At 31.7% G+C, this 21,421-nt stretch overlaps 1 protein-coding gene across 1 annotated transcript in view; it reads left to right on the plus strand.

Moving 5' to 3' along the window:
- LAMA2 (laminin subunit alpha 2) overlaps positions 1 to 21,421 on the plus strand; it is a 239,010-nt gene that overhangs the window by 89,562 nt on the left and 128,027 nt on the right. The window contains exons 19-21 of the mRNA XM_039849938.1: positions 8,921 to 9,045; positions 15,340 to 15,426; positions 19,185 to 19,378. Coding sequence (XP_039705872.1) covers positions 8,921 to 9,045; positions 15,340 to 15,426; positions 19,185 to 19,378 — 406 coding nt within the window. The remainder of the gene's footprint in view (positions 1 to 8,920; positions 9,046 to 15,339; positions 15,427 to 19,184; positions 19,379 to 21,421) is intronic.

A 21,421-nucleotide genomic window follows, 5' to 3' on the forward strand; every position in this document is an offset into this window, starting at 1 on the left:
TAATTGTGCCTTTTCTTGCCAGAAGCTATCTCTAATATAATAATTTCATATTCTTTTCTTGACTAAGTGTTCTAGAAAATGCTAAATAAGAGGGTAGAAACTTTCAAGTCTTTCACTACAAAGTATGATGCTGATGGTTAAAGATAAATACTTTTTTATCATGTTAAGAAAACTTATTTTTATTCTTGGCTTCTTAAAGATACCTTTAAGCAGGATATTAAGTTTACCATATGCTTATTTGTGAGAGTGGAGTGGATGTGAAGATGCATTTAATATATCATATATACATTTTTCCCTTAAATCAAATGATAATATTGACTAGATGAATAACTGACTAATATGAACCATCCTTGAATTCCAGAAATAATTACCACTTGGTATAGTATTCTTTCACCAGTCTTCTACTTTTTTAAATTAAATAGATAACTTCAGGGGAGAGGTTTAATTTATACATTCTTAACTGAGAATTAAATGCATTTATTTTTCTTATGTGATTTTAATTGGTATTTTTCAGAATTATGTTTGCTTCTTATGATTAATTTAGAAGCATTTAGAAAGTATAGTTTAATTTCACTTTTTTTTAGGATAAAAGTTGTTGTCCTTTATATCATCTTCTTTTGACCTATTGGCTATTATAGCTTTTTTTGTGCCTTAAGAATTCTAAATACAGGTCTATTTTCTGAGATATCCCTAGATGAAATGAAAAACAAGTGCATATGTTCATCAAGCATGCACAGTTAGTATAAACTGTTGTGCTCTAAATTATTATATATTCCTTTAGGGAACTCAACAACTTTTGAATTAGGCAACTTTATCCATCTTTGAAACAGTCCCATGAGGCAAATAGGGACTATTATTACTTCAGTGCTATAACTGAGGAAACTGAAACATACTGATTTCTTTTCTATGTATAGTGTGAACCCCAGTTTAATATCCTATTTATTACACAGTGCATGCAATGTCCTCTACTTTGGTATAGTGATCATAGACATGATGGATCAGACTGCCTTGATTCAAATCCTGGCTTCATCCTTTTGGGGCTGTGGGAGCCAAGTCAGTTTGTATAACCTCATTGAGGTGTTAGTTTCCTCATTTATTAAATGAAAATAATAATAGTACCTACTCATGGAGTTTCATTAGGATTTGATGAACTCCTTTAACATGTGATAAGCTTCATAGAAGTGATAGTGATGATGACGATTATGATGATAATGATAAAGATGATTATTACCATACATATTATCCACCATTTATGGCCTAAGAACCAATCAGATGATAATTAATCAAAACATGTAAAAACAATTATAATCTCAGCAGTATGCTAGATCTTCTCACTTATCTTTTTTATTTTTTTTTCTTTATACCTTTCTTCAAAAATATGAGATAGAGAAGAAACAAATCTACAAAAAAATTTACAGGCTAAGCATTTCAACTGCTAAATAAAACCCACATCACTTTGTAACTATTTTGTTTATAATTTGCGGTAACACAAGAAGGCTATTGCTTCATTCTAGGCATTAATAAATCCTACACATAGGCATGTTACTATTAATAGCTCAGTGAGTTTTCCCTCTTAAGGAAAAATTTCTTCAAAATGGAGGATTAAAACCTACGTGATATTGAACTCTAAGCCAGGAGGGGGAGAGTAGGTAGACATTCTCAGATAGATTAGATATGTAGATAGATATATAATTTTCCAGAATTTATATATAACACACATATCTATACAATCTATCATCTATATATCTATTTATCTATCTATCTATCTATCTATCTATCTATCTATCTATCTATCATCTATCATCTATCCACACACATACATAATCTTATTTAATTATCACTACACTCCCATGGTTAGTGTTACTACTCCTATATTTCACATGGGAATATTGGAGTCTTAACTAGCTCAAATAACTTTCTCAAAATCAAATAGTTTGCAAAAATATATTTTTACTCTATCACAACTCTTATTTTAAAATAAAAAGAAAAAATTTTGGTTATTGTTGTGCCCTGTTGTCTGAAAAACCATCAGTACCTGTGGTTAAAAATTAACCTTACCTTCAATAAATAGACTTATAACTAGATTATACTGTGTTTAAAGTATTTTCTAAACCTTGTCTTATTTAATCTACCTAACGATCTTACCAAAATAGGGATTATTAGCATTTTATTAAAATGTTGAAAATTAATGCTAAGAAAATTTAAGTAACCTGTCTTGGTTAAAATGTATTAGAATAAAGTTTTAAAACCACTACAAAATGCTTCCTGCATAATAATTATGTATAGCACCAGATGGATACTAGACTAGTCAGGGGATTACTTTGTAAATTACATAAATGTCTAACCACAGTGCTATACACCTGAAACTAATATAAAATAATATTGAATGTCAACTTTAATTGAAAAATAAAAAAGGGGGGAGGTGAAGAAGAATAAGAGGTTCAAAATTCCAGGTATAAAACAAATAAGTCATGGAGATGTGGTGTACAGCATAGGGAATACAGTCGACAATATTGTGATAACATTGTACGATGCCAGATGGTTGCTGGACTTATGGTGATCACTTCTTTAGGTATATAAATGTCAAACTACCATGATGTATACCTGAAACTAATACAATATTGTACATTAGCTATGTTTTAATAAAAATCTTTAAAAAAAAAAAATCTACCTACAGACTGTGAGAAAGAGTAAATACACTCTAAGCTAATTAAATGAGTATGACTTTGAAGGCCCAGGTGAATTATATTGTAGAGTACTGTTAGAATCTGCAAATGTGATTAAAAGCCAAGTATGAAAAATACTTGAAAAATTATCAAAATATGAAATTTGTCACAGGATGGAAAGAAGTGAAATGTTATTTCAGGTTTTCTAAAGAAAGTAAAATGTAGGAAGCAGATTGATTTTGATCTCCAATGAAATTTAAAAATTGCTTACTTAACTGGTATCTGTCAAATATAGAAAAATAAACAGTGCTTATTAAGAATAAGAATATGTTCACACAAAATAAAATGTATTAAATTAATTCCTAGGGTTACTAGGAATTAGTAACCCTAATTCCTATATATATATATATATATGAATTTGTATATTATATATATATAATTAGTATTATATATATAAGAATTAGTAACCCTAATTCCTATATATATATATAATTATATATATATGTAATATCTGAGACCTTAGTTTTCTGAATCCTAATACAATATCAAATTCACCAGAAAGTATAATATATCATATCTCAAATTCAGTAAAAATAATGACAGCTACGATGTATACAAACCTATGTATATTCCAGGACCAGTGCTGGGCATTGTAGATAAATTTTTCTCAGTTATTCTTACAATAAGTTTGTGAGGTAAACAGGATTATTTTTACTTACAGCCCATAAACTGATGCTGAGAGAAATTAAATAATTTGCTCAAGTTATAAGCCACTAAAGGTCAGATCTGTGATTCAAACCGCTGTGTTTAAATAGGCATTGACAAAATATTTCATGATATTCTCCCCAAAAGTTTGAAAACATGAGCCATATGGTAATCAGTTAACAGGTGTGATGAGTGTAGAAGTTGCTGAACAATGTGACCTGAAATAAACTCTAGAGATGTCCTCAGTGATGAGGCACAGGATTTGTATTCTACTCTGTCGTATTCAAAATCTTTATTAGTGATTTGGCTGAGATCTATCAAATATTCAGATGACATAAAACTAAAAGTGTTAACTAATGTGTTAGATGGTGGTCAAGAATCAAAAACGGCCTGACACGTAGAACTAGGAGCTACAATTAACTAGATAAAATTAATAGAAAATGTTTTGAACTTAAATTGTTTATTCATTCTTGTGGTATTTGTTAACGAGTATTTTCAAAATGCAAGGATTGTGGTAGGTTCTGGGAATATAAAGATGAGGAATGAATGCACTTTGCTCTCTAGGAGCTTATAGTCTAGTGATTAAAGGAAAGAACAAAGGAAATAATAGTGATTCCTATGAAGCAGAAGTTCTTACTTGATTGCAGATTCATTTGTACAGGATCCAGATCAAAGAAGGAAGTACATTTGATATATTTACAAATCACAGGTGGAGACTTATAATCTTTATTTTAATTTTTTTTTGCCAAAATCAGATTTTATTTTGAAAGTCATTTGAGAGACACTACGGAAAGAGACCTAAGACTCAATAGATGTAGGTTTCAAATTCATATTCTGTTCAAACCCACCCACCCACACATCACTACCGAAGGTTTACGTCATACCAAAAAGTCGCTGTCTTTGGTAATTCCTATTTTTAGCTTCCTGGAGAAGAGATCTTTTCCCATAAGTCATCTTCATTTATTAAGAGTAGAGTTTTAAGAGAATCCTGAATAACCAGGGTTGTTAAATGGTTAGCTTAAAAAAAAAGATATTTAGCTTAAAAAATTTAGGAACTACTAGCATTCTTTAGCTATTTGAGGACTTTTTTGGGAAATGAGAATTAAACTTAATCTGCATAGCTTCAGAAGGCAGAACTTGGATCGCTGATTGAAAATTAGAGTGAAACTAATTTTCATTTAGCATAAGAAAAATGTCATAGCTTATAGTTATAAGAGATTAAAAGGGCTGCCTCATAAGAATTCATGCATTTGATAATATATCAAGGAAAGTATAGAGGTATCCCATAAGGAAAACAGGTTAGGTTAAGTAACTTCTCACATTAGGTCTAAGATACAAAATTATTAATGTTAAATCATTTGATTTAGTAGAAGGGATATATACTTCCAGTTTTCCCAAGTGCAAAAAAAAAATACAAATATCATATATTCTAATCTATTATTGAAAAGATGGTAGCACATACCACTCTTGAGAATATAAATAAACTTCTCATTAGACATCAAAATATATAGAAAGTTTTCTAAAGATTAACTTGTATACAAGGGAAATGTTATGAGAAATAGTATGTCTATTACTTCAAACCAGACAGGAAAGTCATATGAAAGGTCTATGTCAAAAAGTTTCAAAAATAGCACCATGATTTATGTGTTGTGCTTGGAGACCTAAACAGAACACTTGATTCAGTTAACCAAGTTTAATATGTCAGTAACCCTTTGAAAAATTGACTGTCCAGACAAGATTAAAATATGTGCTTGCTCTGTGAAGAAATTATATAGAGTTGTAGGTATGAGAGAAGCAAATCATATTTTTGGATCTCCATATTTCTGGAAATGATTAGCATTATCTTTCAGTGATTCAGTTATTAATGTTACATTGGGTTACATAAAATAATTCATTATGCAGTGATTTTTTTACAAAAGCAAAATGCTGATAATAGTTGTTCAAGATCCCATGTATTTTTTGGTGCCTATTCATTTCTATAATATGTTCTTAAAACACTCCTCAGTTAACATTATTTATCATTTGACACCTTGTTGAATGATTTGAGATTGGAATTCATAGATAATTATTTTATCTTAGAACCATTATTTCTCACTATGCTATTGTTAAATATGGAATGACTATTTTATTGCTAAAATATGGTGGTTCCTTTGGATGGCTGAAAGAGAGGATTATCGTACTTAAGTCAATATCAAAATATGACAAATCCTCTTACCCTGCTAACCACCTTTCTGTTCAAGTCATTAGACTTGAAACTTGACCTTTTTCAACTTAAGAAGCCTGACCAGCTTCATCTCTACTTCCTAGAAAGTACTTTCAATCATTCAAAATAGTCATTGGATGCCTACCATGTTTTAGTCACTGTGTTGAGCTGGAAGGAACATTTAGCCCAGGTTTAGGACATCAGAGAATGTTTATCAGAAATAGTAACATTTACAATAAGAGCTGAAATGAATAGTTGCTAGCCTGGTAAGAGGGAGAAAATACATTTCGGAACAAGGGAATTACATATGAAAAGTTCCAGAGGTAACAGAGCATTGCCTAATTTGAGAATTTCAGATGGTACTATAAGGCTTTAGCATGGTGTGCAAAAGTTGCAGTAGCTAGAGGTAAGGGTAGAGGGGTAAGTAGGGGCCAGGTCTTAAAAGTCTTTCTTGCCATGTTAGAGAGCTTGTTGTTTATCCTGAGGGTAATGGGGAACTCGTACAGGCTTTCAAGTAAGAGAATGGCATGGTTTGATATGTTCTATAAGATGGTCACTCTGATCGCCATATGGGAAAATCACTAGATAAGAAAATTTGGAAACAGTATCTTTAGCTAAGAGGCTATTCTAATAAACAAGATAACAGATGACAATGATGGCGGCCAGATAAAAATGATATCAAGGAAGTAAAGAAACAAAGAGTAATAGAAACATGGAATATGGTGATCAAATATATATTTGGGGTGAAAGAAGCCTCTAGATTGCTAGTCTGGATAATTGAGTGGGTGAAATGAAATATAGAAGTATTTGCAGGTTTTACAGAAAAGAACATAATATTTGACATTTCTAATTCAAGATGCTTTTGTGTTATACAATAAGAGCTATCCAAGAAGCAATTGGAAATGTAAGTCTGGAAATCATTAGCGATATCTAGGCTGAAAACTCAAAATTTAGAATTTTAAACATAGAGATGATAGCTAGAATTATAGTAATGGATGAAATCACCAAGATAGAATGTATTTTAAAAAGAGAGAGAGAGATGGGAGCCAAAGTTAAAATCAAGGACACCAATCTTACTAACAAAAGGGAAGGAAGAGTCTGAAGGAGGATAAGAAAGAGAAGCCATAGAAGTAGGAGGGAAATCAACAACTGTACTATTGAAAAAAAAAAAAAATTCCAAAGAAAGAGTGGCCAGAAATTTCAGCTGCTGTAAAAATTTGTATATCATGAGAACTGATTATTATCAGCAAATTTAGATCTATTTTAGCAACAAAGATTTTATGCACAAGCTTGGAATTGTTTCAATGGTGAAATCAGAAGCCTGTTTAAAGGGTAAATGGGAGATGAGGAAGTAGAAACCAGGAATGTAAACAATGCTTTTAAAAAGCTTACCAAAAATAAAATGGAAATTATAAAAAGACTTGAGACCCCATAGATTTTTTTAAGATGAGAAAGGCTTGACCATCTTCAAATGTCAATGGGAATGAGCCAGCAAAGGAGAAAATACAATGCTAGAGAAAATGGAGAAGCAGGAAGGCAAGGAAACCAGAGTTTAGAAAGAGAGTAGCTTTAAACAAAGGACAAAAACACCTCATCCTATGGACAGAAATAAATATTATAGATGCAAAATAATGCAGGCAAGATGACGAGTCATTTGGTGAGAAGCTGAGGGAGCACCCAAATGAGGACTTTCTCTCCAAAAATAGGGGCTATCATTTGCTATGAGGTGGAGAATTAAAGTATTTGAGATTTGCATCCTATCATATTGAAAAACTGGATCCATTTTACATTGTTATAAAGTACATCTGTGTGATACAATATATTTTCAAATATGTCACCAAAAATGTAAAAAAAAAAAAACCCCAATAGTCTAAAATTTATTATGGTAATGTCATAGTTTTACCCCAGGGAATGACATACTCTCAAGAAGAGTCAATAAAAGTTCTAAAATAACAATAACAACACAATAATAATAATAATAATAATAATAATAATAATAATAATTCCATGATAATGTTTGTAGAAAAAGTTACTTCAGTTACTACTTTTCATGAATAGCAAACACATACCATAGCAAACATTGTCTAGCCATTAAAAAACACGTGAAAAATAAATATGTGCTTCTTGATTGATTGAATGAAGCAAATAGCTCAGCATATGGGATGAGGTCCATGTTCAATACAGAGCCTAGAAGTGTTTCTATTTCCAGCAGAGTTGATAAGGAGACTGGTTTACTAAACTATACATCTATTTTTGTTACTGAATTCTTTGCTTTTCAACTTTTCTTTTGATATTGTTTATAAGAAATCACCCTATGACCACTCTCAATTCTGTCTTATAAAATCAAGTTAAAATCCAACTCTAAATTCCTTCTATTTTCTCCTGCTTCTCAACTTCCAAAGTCAAGTGTCACATTTCCACTAAATAACAGTCAATGTTGCATTCTTGTTGCCATGTTTCATATTTGCCAATTTTTAAAATTTCTCCCAAAATTGAAATAAATTCCTATGGGGTAGGATGTTATTTCACTTTTTCCCTCATTGATTCCTTTCAGTACCTGTCTCAATGCCTGACATGTAGCTCTTCCTAAGTCCTTATTGCATAAATGATGGCTATGTATTAAACGAAATGCTACTTTATGAGAATTTTAATTTTAAAACTGTTTACACACTATTCTAAAACTATTTTAATTTCTTTATGTAAATGTCTTCAAGCTTATTACTCAGTGCTTCTTATTATGCAAGCATGAAAAAGAAAATATTGACCTGCAATTTCTGGTTTCAAATTGGGTCCTTTCTATCTGTAAAGAACCATTAACTTTTGGCAATTAGATAAATAACATTCTTATTGTGGTAACTAGACTGATCTTTTTCCCGCTTCATGTTGCCTCTTAAGAAATTTATGTTTTCAACCTCGGTTTGGTTTCAGAAAGCCCACTGGTGGACACGCACCAAGGTCCCAGGATTTTTAACACTTTTCTAGCACTTTGTAAATAAAAAATACAATGGCCAGATATAATAAATTTTAGAAATTCGTGAAGTTTATTCCAAACATTAGTTAAAAGACAAATTTATACAGAGATTGACATAGGAAAAAGAAAACAGAAACTCTTATAGCTATGACAGCTCAGTATTAGTTTCTCAAATGAAAGAGCTTTTTTAAAAATATGTATATCAAGAACTGAGAAGTTCTCTGTCACTGATCGTGTGTGTGGGTGTGGGTGTGTGTGCTCGCACGTGCACGCACGTGCATGTTCATGAGCGCACATACACATATAGGTGTGGAGGTGTATGATAAATTTCATTACAATTCTCATTAAATTAAAAACAAACTTCTCTCTTTACAGAATTGTCAACATCACACTGCTGGTGACTTCTGTGAACAATGTAGTCTTGGATACTATGGAATTGTCAAGGGATTGCCAAATGACTGTCAGCAATGTGCTTGCCCTCTGATTTCCTCCAACAACAAGTAAGATTGAGAAATATTACCATGTTTCCCAATTAGTATCACCATCTGTGTAGCACATGGGCTTTCAGATTTGGCTATATTTTACATGTAGACAAATATCTCAATTTAAGATAGAGATTTTTAAAAATATAAAAACATGACCAAAGTAAGCTAATAGTACTCTCTGGTTCATTTTTCCTTTAAAACTTTGTCCCAAGTAAATAATATTTATTAATTAAACTAAATAAAAATGTTAATGTAAGATATTTTTATAAAATAAATAGTATATATACATAAATTATTTATTTTTATAAATATATAATGTTTGCATATAGTTCTGCCATAAATTCAGCTATGAAGTCTTGTTTATGTGCATATTATTATCATTTTTGTTGCTGTTTGTATTCATTTTGTGTGTTTAATGTATGATTGGTAAAGAATTATCAAGAAAACATTTGAAAATGGTACAGTTAAAGCAGGGTGATTTATTGTTATGCTCCAAAATAAGTCAGTATCTTCCAGAATCACAGCCCCATTTCTGTTAAGATGGTCCAGGCTTGATACCATGGAAACACAGCCATGAGAAGAAACAAAAGCTGGAATATTTTATTTCAGTGCTTTTGGAACCCTCTGCATTGGTTTATATATTGGTGAAAACTCCTAGATGGTTTCATTTACTGTTTTGCTGAGCCTATCTATACTTTCTGCTAAGTAATTTATAGACTTGAAATACATGATAGAGCAGTTTTTCTTTAAGGATTTGCTGTTGAAAAGAAGGTAGGACACTGTTTAGAATTAGAATCCTGGACACTGTATCTTGAGTATACAAAAACCCCACAGCAACTCAGATGAAGAGACCATTCCACCTGTGCTGACTTAGTTTTGTTTTGTTTTGTCTTTTTTCACTTTTGACTCTATAGGCATTCTGAAAATATTTCATATAAATTGTCTTCCTTTTTTTTGCAAGCTCCTTTTTTATTTTTTTATTTTTTTTTGTCGTTGAGCGGAATCATAAGTCTTTTATAGGGAGTCAAATGTAAATTTTTAGGTAAGTTGGATATCAATGAGGATAATATTTTTCCAAGTACCAAGTGGCAAGTGTGTGGAAAATAATATTTTTATTTCATTTTCTTTCCCTAATCTTTTTTTGATGACCAGATTTAAATAAGAGAATGTTATTTATTTTATTATTTATTAAAATGCCAACCATTTGGATTAAAAAATTCAATAATCGATCATTTCCTATTGCATGAACTATAACAAAAGCTATAGGAGATATAAAAGAGAAGCATAACCTCTCTTAAAGAAGATCACAAAACATGTGTCTTAAGAGAAGTCAACTTAAATGTAAAGAGAATTCAAAAGCACAAAATATCACACTTGATTTTAGAGTCTTCAAAAACATATTAAAAGAAGTAGTAGTATTTATAATATATCCTAAACAGTGGATTGAAGGATTTTTACTGGTGAAGATAGTAAGAAGTTATATGAGCAAAAGCTTGGAGAACAGAAAACCCAAAGCATGTTAAAGAACTAGTAAGTAAGAGACTTTGGAGCATGAAGTTCCAATAGAATCTTATAATTGCAGATGAATATGAATGGGAAAATATAAGCCATCTTGTAGACATCCTTGAATACCAGTCTAAGAAATTGATGTTTAATTTTCTATGTAATGAAGAAACATTGCAAGTTTATATTTAAAAAAAAAAAAAAAGATTGATGTGATCAGAGCCACACTTTAGGAAGACTATTATGATAGAGTTAAATATAATGAATTGAAACAGGCAAAGAAAAAAAGTGAAGAGACCAATTAAAAAGCTAGTGCGCTGGCTTCGGCAAAAGATAATTAGAACCTGAAGGTAGATAATAATAACAAGAATGGAGATAAGGTGATGGATGTGAGAAAATCATTGAATGCATTTTTACAGAATTAACTAATTAGACATGAAGGGCGAAGGCAAGGCAGGCAGGAGTTGAAGCCAGAGGTTTTAAGCCAGGTTGGACCCCAAAATAGTAGTACTATTAACTGAAATAGGGAAACCAACAGAGAGCTGCTGCAGAAGAAAGACAATTTATGTTTCAAACAGGTTAAAGTGATATGAAGGGTCTGTCTAAATGGAAATATGCAAATAGCTGCAGGAAACGGAAATCTGAAAATTTGAAGGTCTGATGAAGGAAGAAATATGTTAATAAATCATTTAAAGTCAGGTAAGATTTCCCAAGGTAATATTACTCAAGTGGAGAATGTGGAAAAAAGGAAAGATACCACTACCTACATTTAGGGAAGCCAAAGAGAAGGAAGAGCCAAGACGAGAAGGGTCAGGAAGGCAGGGAGCTTGGGCCATACTGCCACTGACATCAAGAGAGAGAGAAGAACAGCAGTAAAGGAGCATCAGATTTTGCTCTCTCTAGAAAGACTAAGTACATATGGTGGCAAATAACTGAGGGTCATGCTGAATTTTGACAATAGGTTAATAGGGTGTGAGATTACAGTTTTAAGAAATTTCACAAAGGAAAATAAAGAGTACTATCTTAATTGCTTAGCAGAATAAAAGTGTGTTTTAATTTTCCTTATATATGTTTGTATAATTTAAGTATATTTTTAATGCAAAGGACCCTGTAAGAATCAAAACAGCAAATCAAAGTCACTAGTTTAGTGACCATTGTAAGAAATACTTTTTTTATATCATAATCTAGTACACAAAAACTTTTAGGTGTAGATATTTATATCTATCTATCGATCTATCTAATATACTGTAACTTTTATTCAATTTTATTTTCTTGCATTATTAGAAATAATGCAAAATCAAAACCTGCTGAATTGATTTCACGACCCACTAATACCATCCCTTAAGCTTGGCACATATGGGGCTAAATAACAAAGTAAAGACCTATATATGATAATAGAAGGATTAAAATGTAAAGCAAAGAAACCAACCATAGCAAAGAGGAGAGACACTTTTTCCTAGGATACAAAAATAGATTCTGAGGTATAGATGGAGGAGGCTGAGATATTTCTTTTCAATGACTTCAACCTGTGCAGTCAATGAGAAGTAAGCCATAAGGCATAGTGAGTGATTACTAACTCACTTCCACACTAGTACACTTCTTCAATGTCTCTTACCAAAGCAAATATGATAAACTTTTAACCACTGCGACAGTGCAACTTTGTTCACATACCCTCAGGGATTTTCCAAGGCCTGCACAAGGAAGAACGTTAGAAACCCTCTGCAATCTGACTACTTCTCCAGGCTCAATGCCCTGTCCTCCCTTCTACAACAATGCCAAGTTTGAGTTTCTTGCTCTTCTTCAAACATGCTTAGCAATTTTTTTGCCACAGAGATAAAGAAATACTACATGGTTTCACTTGTGTGTGGAATGTAAAAAAAAACAAAAAACAAAAAAAACTCATAGAAACAGAATGTCAAATGGTGATTGCCAGGAGCTATGGAGTGGGGATAATTGGGAGAAGCTGTTAAAAGGGAACAAGCTTTCACTTATAAAATGAATAAGGTCTGAGGAGCTAATGTATAGCATGGTGACTATAGTTGATAATGTTTTACTGTATAATTGAAACTTGCTAAGAGGGTAGAATTTGTGTTCTCACCAAAAAAAAAAAAAAAGTAAATATGTGAAGTGTTGGATGTGTTAATTAACTAGATAATGGGAATCCTTTCATTATGTGTGTGTGTGTGTATCAAATCATCGTGTATACTTTAAATATATTACAATTTTATTTGCCAATTATACTTCAATATAGCTGAAAACACAAATAGATATGTGATGCAATATCAGATAGTTTAAATGCTACCAGGAAAATAAAACAACCTCAGTAAATTTGGAGTGACTGAAGTGCTTTCACTCAACATTGACCATAGGTTGGTCAATGAAGTTCTTCACAAACAGATGAAGCTTGTGCACAGACTCAGCTGAAGTAATGGACAGAAAATAGGGCAGTCTAGCCAGAGAAAAAATCAAGTGCACTGGCCTGGAGATAGGCCCATGCTTGGCAGGTAGCAAGAATCCAAGGTGGCTGGAGCAGAGGGAATGAGGGGAAGGGTGGCAGAGATGGAGTCAGGGAAGTTTCAGTGGGTAACTAAATGTCCTAAAGCTTAAAAATCTTCCAATGTCAAGAGGTAGCTTAAAATAGGATAATGCAGTGATGTTAGTGATGGTAACACTAGTAGCATCTACAGATAGGATATATGTGGAATGTGAGGGAAAGAAGGAGACAAAATTGACTCTGTGGTTTATGTCAGAGCAAATGGAGGTGCAAAGTGGTTATTGACTGAGATGGGGAAATTTATAGAAAGGTCGGTATATTTTTTGGAAATGGGAGAGCTCAGTTTTAGATCTGTTAGGATGAATGCAATACTAAAAGCCTTTAAGACTGAACGAGATCACTTAAAGGAGAAAGGAGAGGACAGGACAGGAGAGAAGAAATCTGAAGACTGAAATGTGAAGCACATCAAGAGATCAAGGACATGACATAGATCCAGCAAAGATATTTAAAAGGAACAAATGGCGAACTGGGATAAAAACTAGAAGGGGGCCTTATCCAGGAAGTCTATTTATCTCTATACTATCCACAGGGGACACACAGAGTAGCAGACTGTACATCGTAGAAATTCTATTGAGGCTAGTTTGGAATTAACTAATATAGGAAATGTAAAAGATGGTCACTAAGAGAAAAACATAAGGATTTCTCAGAGACCCTACAGACAATATGAGAACTGGAAGTAGATAAGAGATTTGTGAGCAGAAAAAATAAACTCTGATTTCAAGTAAGATGTGATTATTACTTCCTCCTTCATAAGTCCCTATATGTGATATAAGGAAAAGGTTTCAACCTCCACAATATCATAATTCAAAAAGGTTTATATCAACTATTCAAGGAGAATTATAACATTTCTATATTGTAATTGAGACAGATATGTTACCGCAAAGGAATGTAATTTAATTATGTTGGCTCTCTAGAGATTCACTAGAAATTTCTAAAAACTATTTCCAAGTACCTATGTTTGTATATGAGTGTGTGTGTGTGTGTGTGTGTGTGTGTGTGTGTGTAGATGCACTCAACATCAAGCTTTAAATTAAAGAGCTAAAAGCTTGCCAGAAAGTGTCAATTATGTGTTTGTGGGTCTATTTTTGTGAAGGCAAAAAATAAATTTGTTGGATAATGAGTTTGTGAGTAGTAGGTCAATTTATTTACATATTTTGCAAAGGTTAAAGTTTATTACTCATTCATATACTATTGATTTAATGCATTAGGAGACAGTTAAAATAAGGTTCTAATGGCACCTGGCCAGTAGGAGTTGTGGCCCTGGTCTAAACAATTTTTTGCTTTTTCAGCATCACCTGGGTCAGCGGACTAACAAAAAGAAAAATGATGTTTACAGCATTACCATTTTGCAACAAATATATATGGCTTTTTATTCCTAAGTTTTCAATGCACTGTACAGTTCTATCCAGTGGGAATGCAGCACTGTTTACATTTGAGAGAAGTTTGTAAAAACCCCAAAACTACATGTTAATATAGTTCAGTTTTCAAGTCTTGTCAAGTCTTTCTTTTGTAGGGTAAGATGATCAGTAATCCTAGAGCAAGCCTGCCTGGCTGTGGTCTACCACTGTTGTAATGAAAACAGGGCAAGTTATATAAGACCTACTTGTTAGAAAAGATTATAAAATTATCACCAAATCTTATTCATTTTCATGTAGAAAGCTTTTCCTTTTCTCGCACTAAATCACATTACTCTGTGTTTAAAGTAAAATGTTGTTTGAAATCTGTATGTAAATTTAAAAAGGCACTCTTTTATTTTAAGTGAAACGTTTATTCACACTTCATATCTTGAAGTGCCAGTGGCAATTTAGGCTGAGTTTTCAGAAAAAGAATTATATAGCTTTTATGTTCCCCATTTTTTTTACCAGAAAAATATTCAGTAATACTTATTCTACTATCAGACAAATGTGTATGAATTCCAGTCATGTTTTTCTTTTGATTCATGAAAAATGGACACTTTTGCTGGATGTTTAATAATTTCATGGTTGTCATATAATTATTAAAATTTCAAAGTTTTAACATGATCAGTGTGATGCATTGTTAATTCATCAAAAACCAGCCATATTTATTTGTTGACTATTAATGGTAGTATTTACTTGCGATATCTATTCTTGAGTAGGAACTTATAAATAATTATTAATAGTCATTTACAACCACCTAAAAGAAAGTTCCAATCATCTAGATAATAAATAGAATTACTTAAATTTAAAAAGCAAATAGGTTAAACTATATTTTACATTTTTTTTCTAATTCAGCTTCAGCCCATCTTGTGTCATGGAAGGACTCGATGATTACCGCTGCACAGCTTGTCCACGTGGATATGAAGGCCAGTACTGTGAACGGTATGGACAGTCATGATACATAGAGATTCATAATAAAGGATCACAATAGGAAATACTTATTATTTTATTATTTTCATATTCTCTAGTTGTTTATATGCTTTCAAAGCTATTTTTATATCTGACTTTGTTCAAAAAAACATTTTACAATTAATTAATGTTTTAGTATATATATATGTATATATATATACACACTATATATATACACACATATACTAACACACACATATATATATACACATACGCATATACATACATATATACACATAAATAAATAAATAAATAAATAAATAAATAAATATATGTACATACAGAGAGAAAGAGAGGAGTTTTAGAATAAACAAATCAGTTTACAAAAGCTTATCAGTGCTTAACAATAATAAATAGGCTGGCCACACACAATTCTCATTTTAGTTGAGTGGAAAATGTTGGCTAGCATTAACTGCATGCATGTCACTGTTCTGAGCACCGTGTCACTACACCAGCAAGTGTATATATAATTCAGAACTTAAATGGCATCAAGCATTCTTAATTAGAACATTCCAAACAATAAAGTGTTTCTATTCGGTTCTTTTCAAGAGGCAAACAAGTATTTAAATGCTTTCTCTCACCATACTTTTTACAACATCTGATAATGCATGTATGTAGCTATTAAATTGAATTCTAACAGTAATACAAATGGCAAATTAAGAAGCACAGTTCCACACTGTCTAATAGGATTGTAATTAATATCTTCTGGGTTTATATTTTCTATAAGATCAGTATCCTGGATATTCAAGCTTATCACCACCATTTTTAGTATGTTTTAAGTATTATATCTAAAGGAAAAGAGTAATATTTGCTATTAATATTATATACACATGATAATTTTAGCATAATTAATAATCATAAAGTTTTATAAAGACCCATGGACATAGCCTAGCTCCACCAACTTAGCTGGGTCCCATTTTTCTCATCTATTACATCAGAATAGCTGGTTTCTGCCTACTTTGCACTAATGTGGTAAAGATCAGTGTATAGAGGGTCCTGTCGGTACCCTGCCTAAGCATCTGTGCAGAAGCATCCTCTCCCACAGGAAGGGCAAAAAGGCCCGAGAATTGAATCTACTTTCCTCCAGTGGTTCGAAGCCAGTGACTAACTGGTATAAGAGTGCAAAAGTCCAGCTCCTTTGTCCCCAAAATGAATACATTTCGAAATGTTATTTATGCTCCACAGCTTTCCATGGAATCAGGCTGAGACACTAACTGGAATCGCACTATTGCTTGAATTCTTTCTTTTCCATATCCTGCTTTACCTACCTCCATCGCTGGATTCTTCTAGGAGCATTTCCTCAAATTATAAATCTCTTAGATAACTACATAATTAAACTTAAGTTTTGTAAATTGCAATGCAGTTTCCGTAAGCTTATACAATATATTTCCAAGTAATTCTATATGTGGTAACTCTAAACACAATATCCACTACTTGCATATATATATATCAGTGCCTTCACAATTGCCATGCCAATAGAAATTAGAAGCAATTAAATAATGCAAAGCAATATAAAATTCAAAAATATTTCCATTTCTTTTGGAGATATATACATTGTTTGAATATATATATATATTTTTATTTTATATATATATTATATATATATATATATTAATATCCAGTATTCATGCTGAGGCTAATACTCATTTCATGCCCTTGTAAACTCCAGTAGGATGATAACTGAAAGCATCCCTGAACACCAAGGAAATTATCTGCAGTAATGTATGAAAAAAAATATTTGACAACATAGCTATATTTATAAATTGAAGTTACCACTATTTATGAAAGCATGTATATAAAAAAGACTGGAAGGGTACACTTCCAGTCTTTTTTGTCAATTATTGTCTTAAGGTAGAGTGATTACAGAAAATTTATTTTTAAAATATCTATTAATGTTTAATCAATAAGAATTCATAGTTTATATAGCATGTAAATGAGCAGGGTCATACACTATCAAATGTGAATGACTTGAATTGTTTTTGCAGTTCTCAGATGTTGTTACAGCTTTACATTTATCATCTCTAACATGGAAATGATTAGGGTCTATTTCTCTGAAAAATTGCTTTTATTCAGCTAAATTAAACCAAAGATCTCGGTTAAATTTTTACTATAACCATCCAAATAAATTTGTTTCACTTCTGAGAGCTTCTTAAATCACTTGAATCACCTTATGACTTACCCAAACTCATCAGCTCAGGTCTAAAACTGCTTGAATGTCTTGAGTGTCCCTGTAATGTAGAAACCTCTCCCCATGCTTTATCTTAGTTACTCTTATAATAATCTCTTTGAGAACTTAATCAATCTGAATCTGCTTAGAATAGAATACTTTTGCTTATAAATGTTAAGAAACAATTTAAGTGAATTTATTTACATAACTTTTATTGAACATTTTGAATATTATATTAGAAATAAAATAACAGTTAAAATCATAAATGTATAAAAGCCTAATGTCATAGATAATTTTCTTCTTGCTTTGACTTTTCTAACAAGGACAGGATGAATTCATTTTTCACAATCAGTCATACAAATTTCCACAATCCCACATCACTAAAGATGGTCCAGGATTATCTGGCCAGTGTTAATAACTTTTGTCTTCAACTCTCTACTGTCTCTCAACTTCCTCCCATATTTGCCTTTTGAACAAAAATTCTGACCGTTTATTATATTTAGACCAAATATATATATATGATTTATTGTCCAAACCAGGATACTCAAAGGAAAGACAGGAAGTGTTTTCAATAATTAAGTCAGGAAAACAGGTGATCTGGGAGCATCTGGGTAAAACACAGCATATGGTTTTGCTAGCAACTTGTAAAGTTACCACTACCAGTAACATTACCAATAGTGTGTATACTTAGGTGAATGGATGCATAGATGGGTAGAAGAGTCATTGAATGGATTGTATTTGGGGTTCATTCAATTAGATTTCCCCTTTAATTTCTTTAGCTGTTTTATTTGCATAATATTAATCCACTTCCATGGATACACAATGAAAAATCCATCTTGAGAAAGATGTACTAGAAAAAAAATCAATAGAATTAAATAGAAAATCTAGTTTATTGTCACTTAATTTGCTTCTTGTCACTCATTAATAAAATTAATGGGTTGAATGATTTGGTCATTTCGACCTCCTTAAAATGCATGAGTCTAGGAAAGCCCAGGAGTCAATATACAATTTTATTTATTTCTAATTAAAAAAGACAAGACTTCAAAAAAAATTTATGATCTAGAGCAGTAGTAGGCAAACGATGGCCCACAAAATTTGGCCCATTACCTGATTCTGTATGGCACTCAAGCTAAGAATGGTTGTTTCAGGCAAACATTTACAATCAATTTGATGATAGGAGGCACTAAATTTGAACCCCAGTTAAGTAAATTTGATACCTCAACAAGAATTCTATTCTTCTCATTAGTAGATTGGTTTCGCTTAGTAGATTATTATTACGAAATGATTCATACTCAATTATTTTTATTATTACTATGTTTTTAATTCCCTCAACCAAAAAGTTTGAAATTTTATTTCTCAGTGCATGGTTTTGATTTTGCCTCTTGACCTGTAAAGCCTAATATATTTGCTGTCTGGATTTTCACAGGAAAAGTTTGCTGACCCATGATCTCTTAACTCTTGCTATCAGTTTTGTTTTATTTAAAAAATCATGCACAACAGCAGCAGCAATTTAGAGATATGACTGATTATTAATCTCCTTTGCTTTGTCACCATTTAAATCTAGGTGTTCCCTGGGCTATACTGGCAGCCCAAACAGCCCCGGAGGCTCCTGCCAAGAATGTGAGTGTGACCCCTATGGCTCAATGCCTGTCCCCTGTGACCCTGTCACAGGGCTCTGCACATGCCGACCTGGAGCAATTGGGCAGAAGTGTGATGGCTGCAAGCACTGGCATGCACGCGAGGGCATGGAGTGTGTTTGTACGTATACTAACTTAGCTATTAGTTCTGGTGCCTTGATTCCATTTCTGTCTCATTTCCAGTGAGAGAGACTGACTTTTTTTTTTTTTTTTTGCAGTAGCTAGTGCTATTCTTCATTCTTTCTGTCACTATCTATCCACCTTCTGCTGTTTGCCTGCTGTTTTTTCCTCCATCCTACTGAGCCAAGAACAGCTGAGAAAATCCTCAGCATGCTTTAGTCAGTTCACTGAAGATCTGCACAAAGCTCCTGGAAGCATATTTTATTTTTATTTTGTCCATCTCAGAGTTAGCATTGCCTTTGTGACAGATTAAAGATCTGAGTTTATTAAATTTTTTAGAATCTTCCTGAATTTGTAATGGGCTGGACAGGCACTTTAAGCCTTGAATTACAACTGACTTTTCTTTTCCTAGCTCTTACAGAAATTCATGGGCTTACCACTTCATAACTTTCTCTTGAACTACAGAACCTGGAAGCAGCGACAATGAATTCAAGTATTTTTATTCATATGTATGATAAATGAAGAGCAGTTGTCTGGCTCTCTTTCTCTCTCTCTCTTTTTTTAATAACTGCTTCTGGATTCAGTAATGCCATATTAAAAGTACATTGAATATCAATACTTATATAATTATTGGATTTTATATGAATTCTAATCTAAAATAGGTCATTTATAAATTTAGGGAGGGACTGTCATATTATGGTATTATTTTCCTTGAGGGAATTTACATTAGTGGTTTTAAATCTTTTTAACAAATAGAAATATAAATATTTCAATAACTTTTATTTCAACATTTACCTATTTTAATTATTCATGCCAATATTTCTGGTGTTAACATCAGATGTGTCCAACTCTTAATAGATTTTAATTAGAACTTTTGTGCTCTAGTTTTTAAGAGTTACCTCAAAAACTGGCTTTAAATGGCTTTTAAAATATGTCAAAAAGGAAAGACTGAATGCATTGAGGCCTATAGATTTTTATATTATTTTTCTATATATTTCAAACATCTTTAATAAAATGTAACACATTTAAAATAAAAATAAATGTCAAAGTTGATGAGAGGAGAAAGATTAAATATAATATACATTTACATTATTATATTCAGTCATAATGTAAACATATTCACTTTTCTCAAGTAATAGCATATTTTAATGATAATCGAAGTGGACTTCCAACATAATTCAAGTAGTTTTAATATTGTTTCCAAATTAAATTATTAACATATATTTAATTATTAGATAATTTATAGATACTCCTAATATAAACACTAATCTAAACAGTCCTTCATTTTCAAATCATCAATTTTATTAATTATGCAGAAATAAACTTTCAAAGATCTATTCGATGTAAAGCACAAAAAATTACAATAACACATTAAAACTTTGTGAGAGATAAAATAATGAGATTATTTTCTGAAAGTTTCTTTTAAAGGGAATTGTTACTCTCTCTATCAATAACAATGGATCTAAATTCTTAGTCTGTTGATGATAAATATTTTACATACATTTAAATAAATTTATAATAAGAAAACTCAACTCATTTTATTTCCTCTGACATCTATGAATTTTAAATCTCCCAGTGTCCCATGTGATAATAACAAAGTACCAATTCTCCAGTTACAAAGTTACACCAGCCTTATAATGTTAATTTGCATTATCTTTGCCCCACAGGGAAATGTATTTCCAACTGCTATACATGATATTCACTTCAGTTGCTGTGTCCGGGAAATTTTAATATTCTTCTGGAAGATTTTTTTTTATATGTAGACACTTTTTCTAAAGTGTTTATAATCATTTTAAAAATAAAAATATTTCTTTTATATTCATAAAATATTTATAATAAATATTTTTATTTTATAAATGATGTATAGATTTTCCTTATTCTATCTTAAATTAGTGATATCCACTTCTGGGAATGTTTTATTTTTACTCTGCATTAGGTTAACCATAAGAATTGTTACATAGAGTATGTTCAGGTTTTTCTTTTTCTCTCATCTGTAAATTTTTTTCTGTTGTGGAAAAGCATGTCATGGTTTTATGATGTTGGC

The sequence above is a fragment of the Pteropus medius genome, unplaced genomic scaffold, assembly GCF_902729225.1.
Source record: "Pteropus medius unplaced genomic scaffold, Ma_sr-lr_union100, whole genome shotgun sequence".
NCBI lineage: Eukaryota > Metazoa > Chordata > Mammalia > Chiroptera > Pteropodidae > Pteropus > Pteropus medius.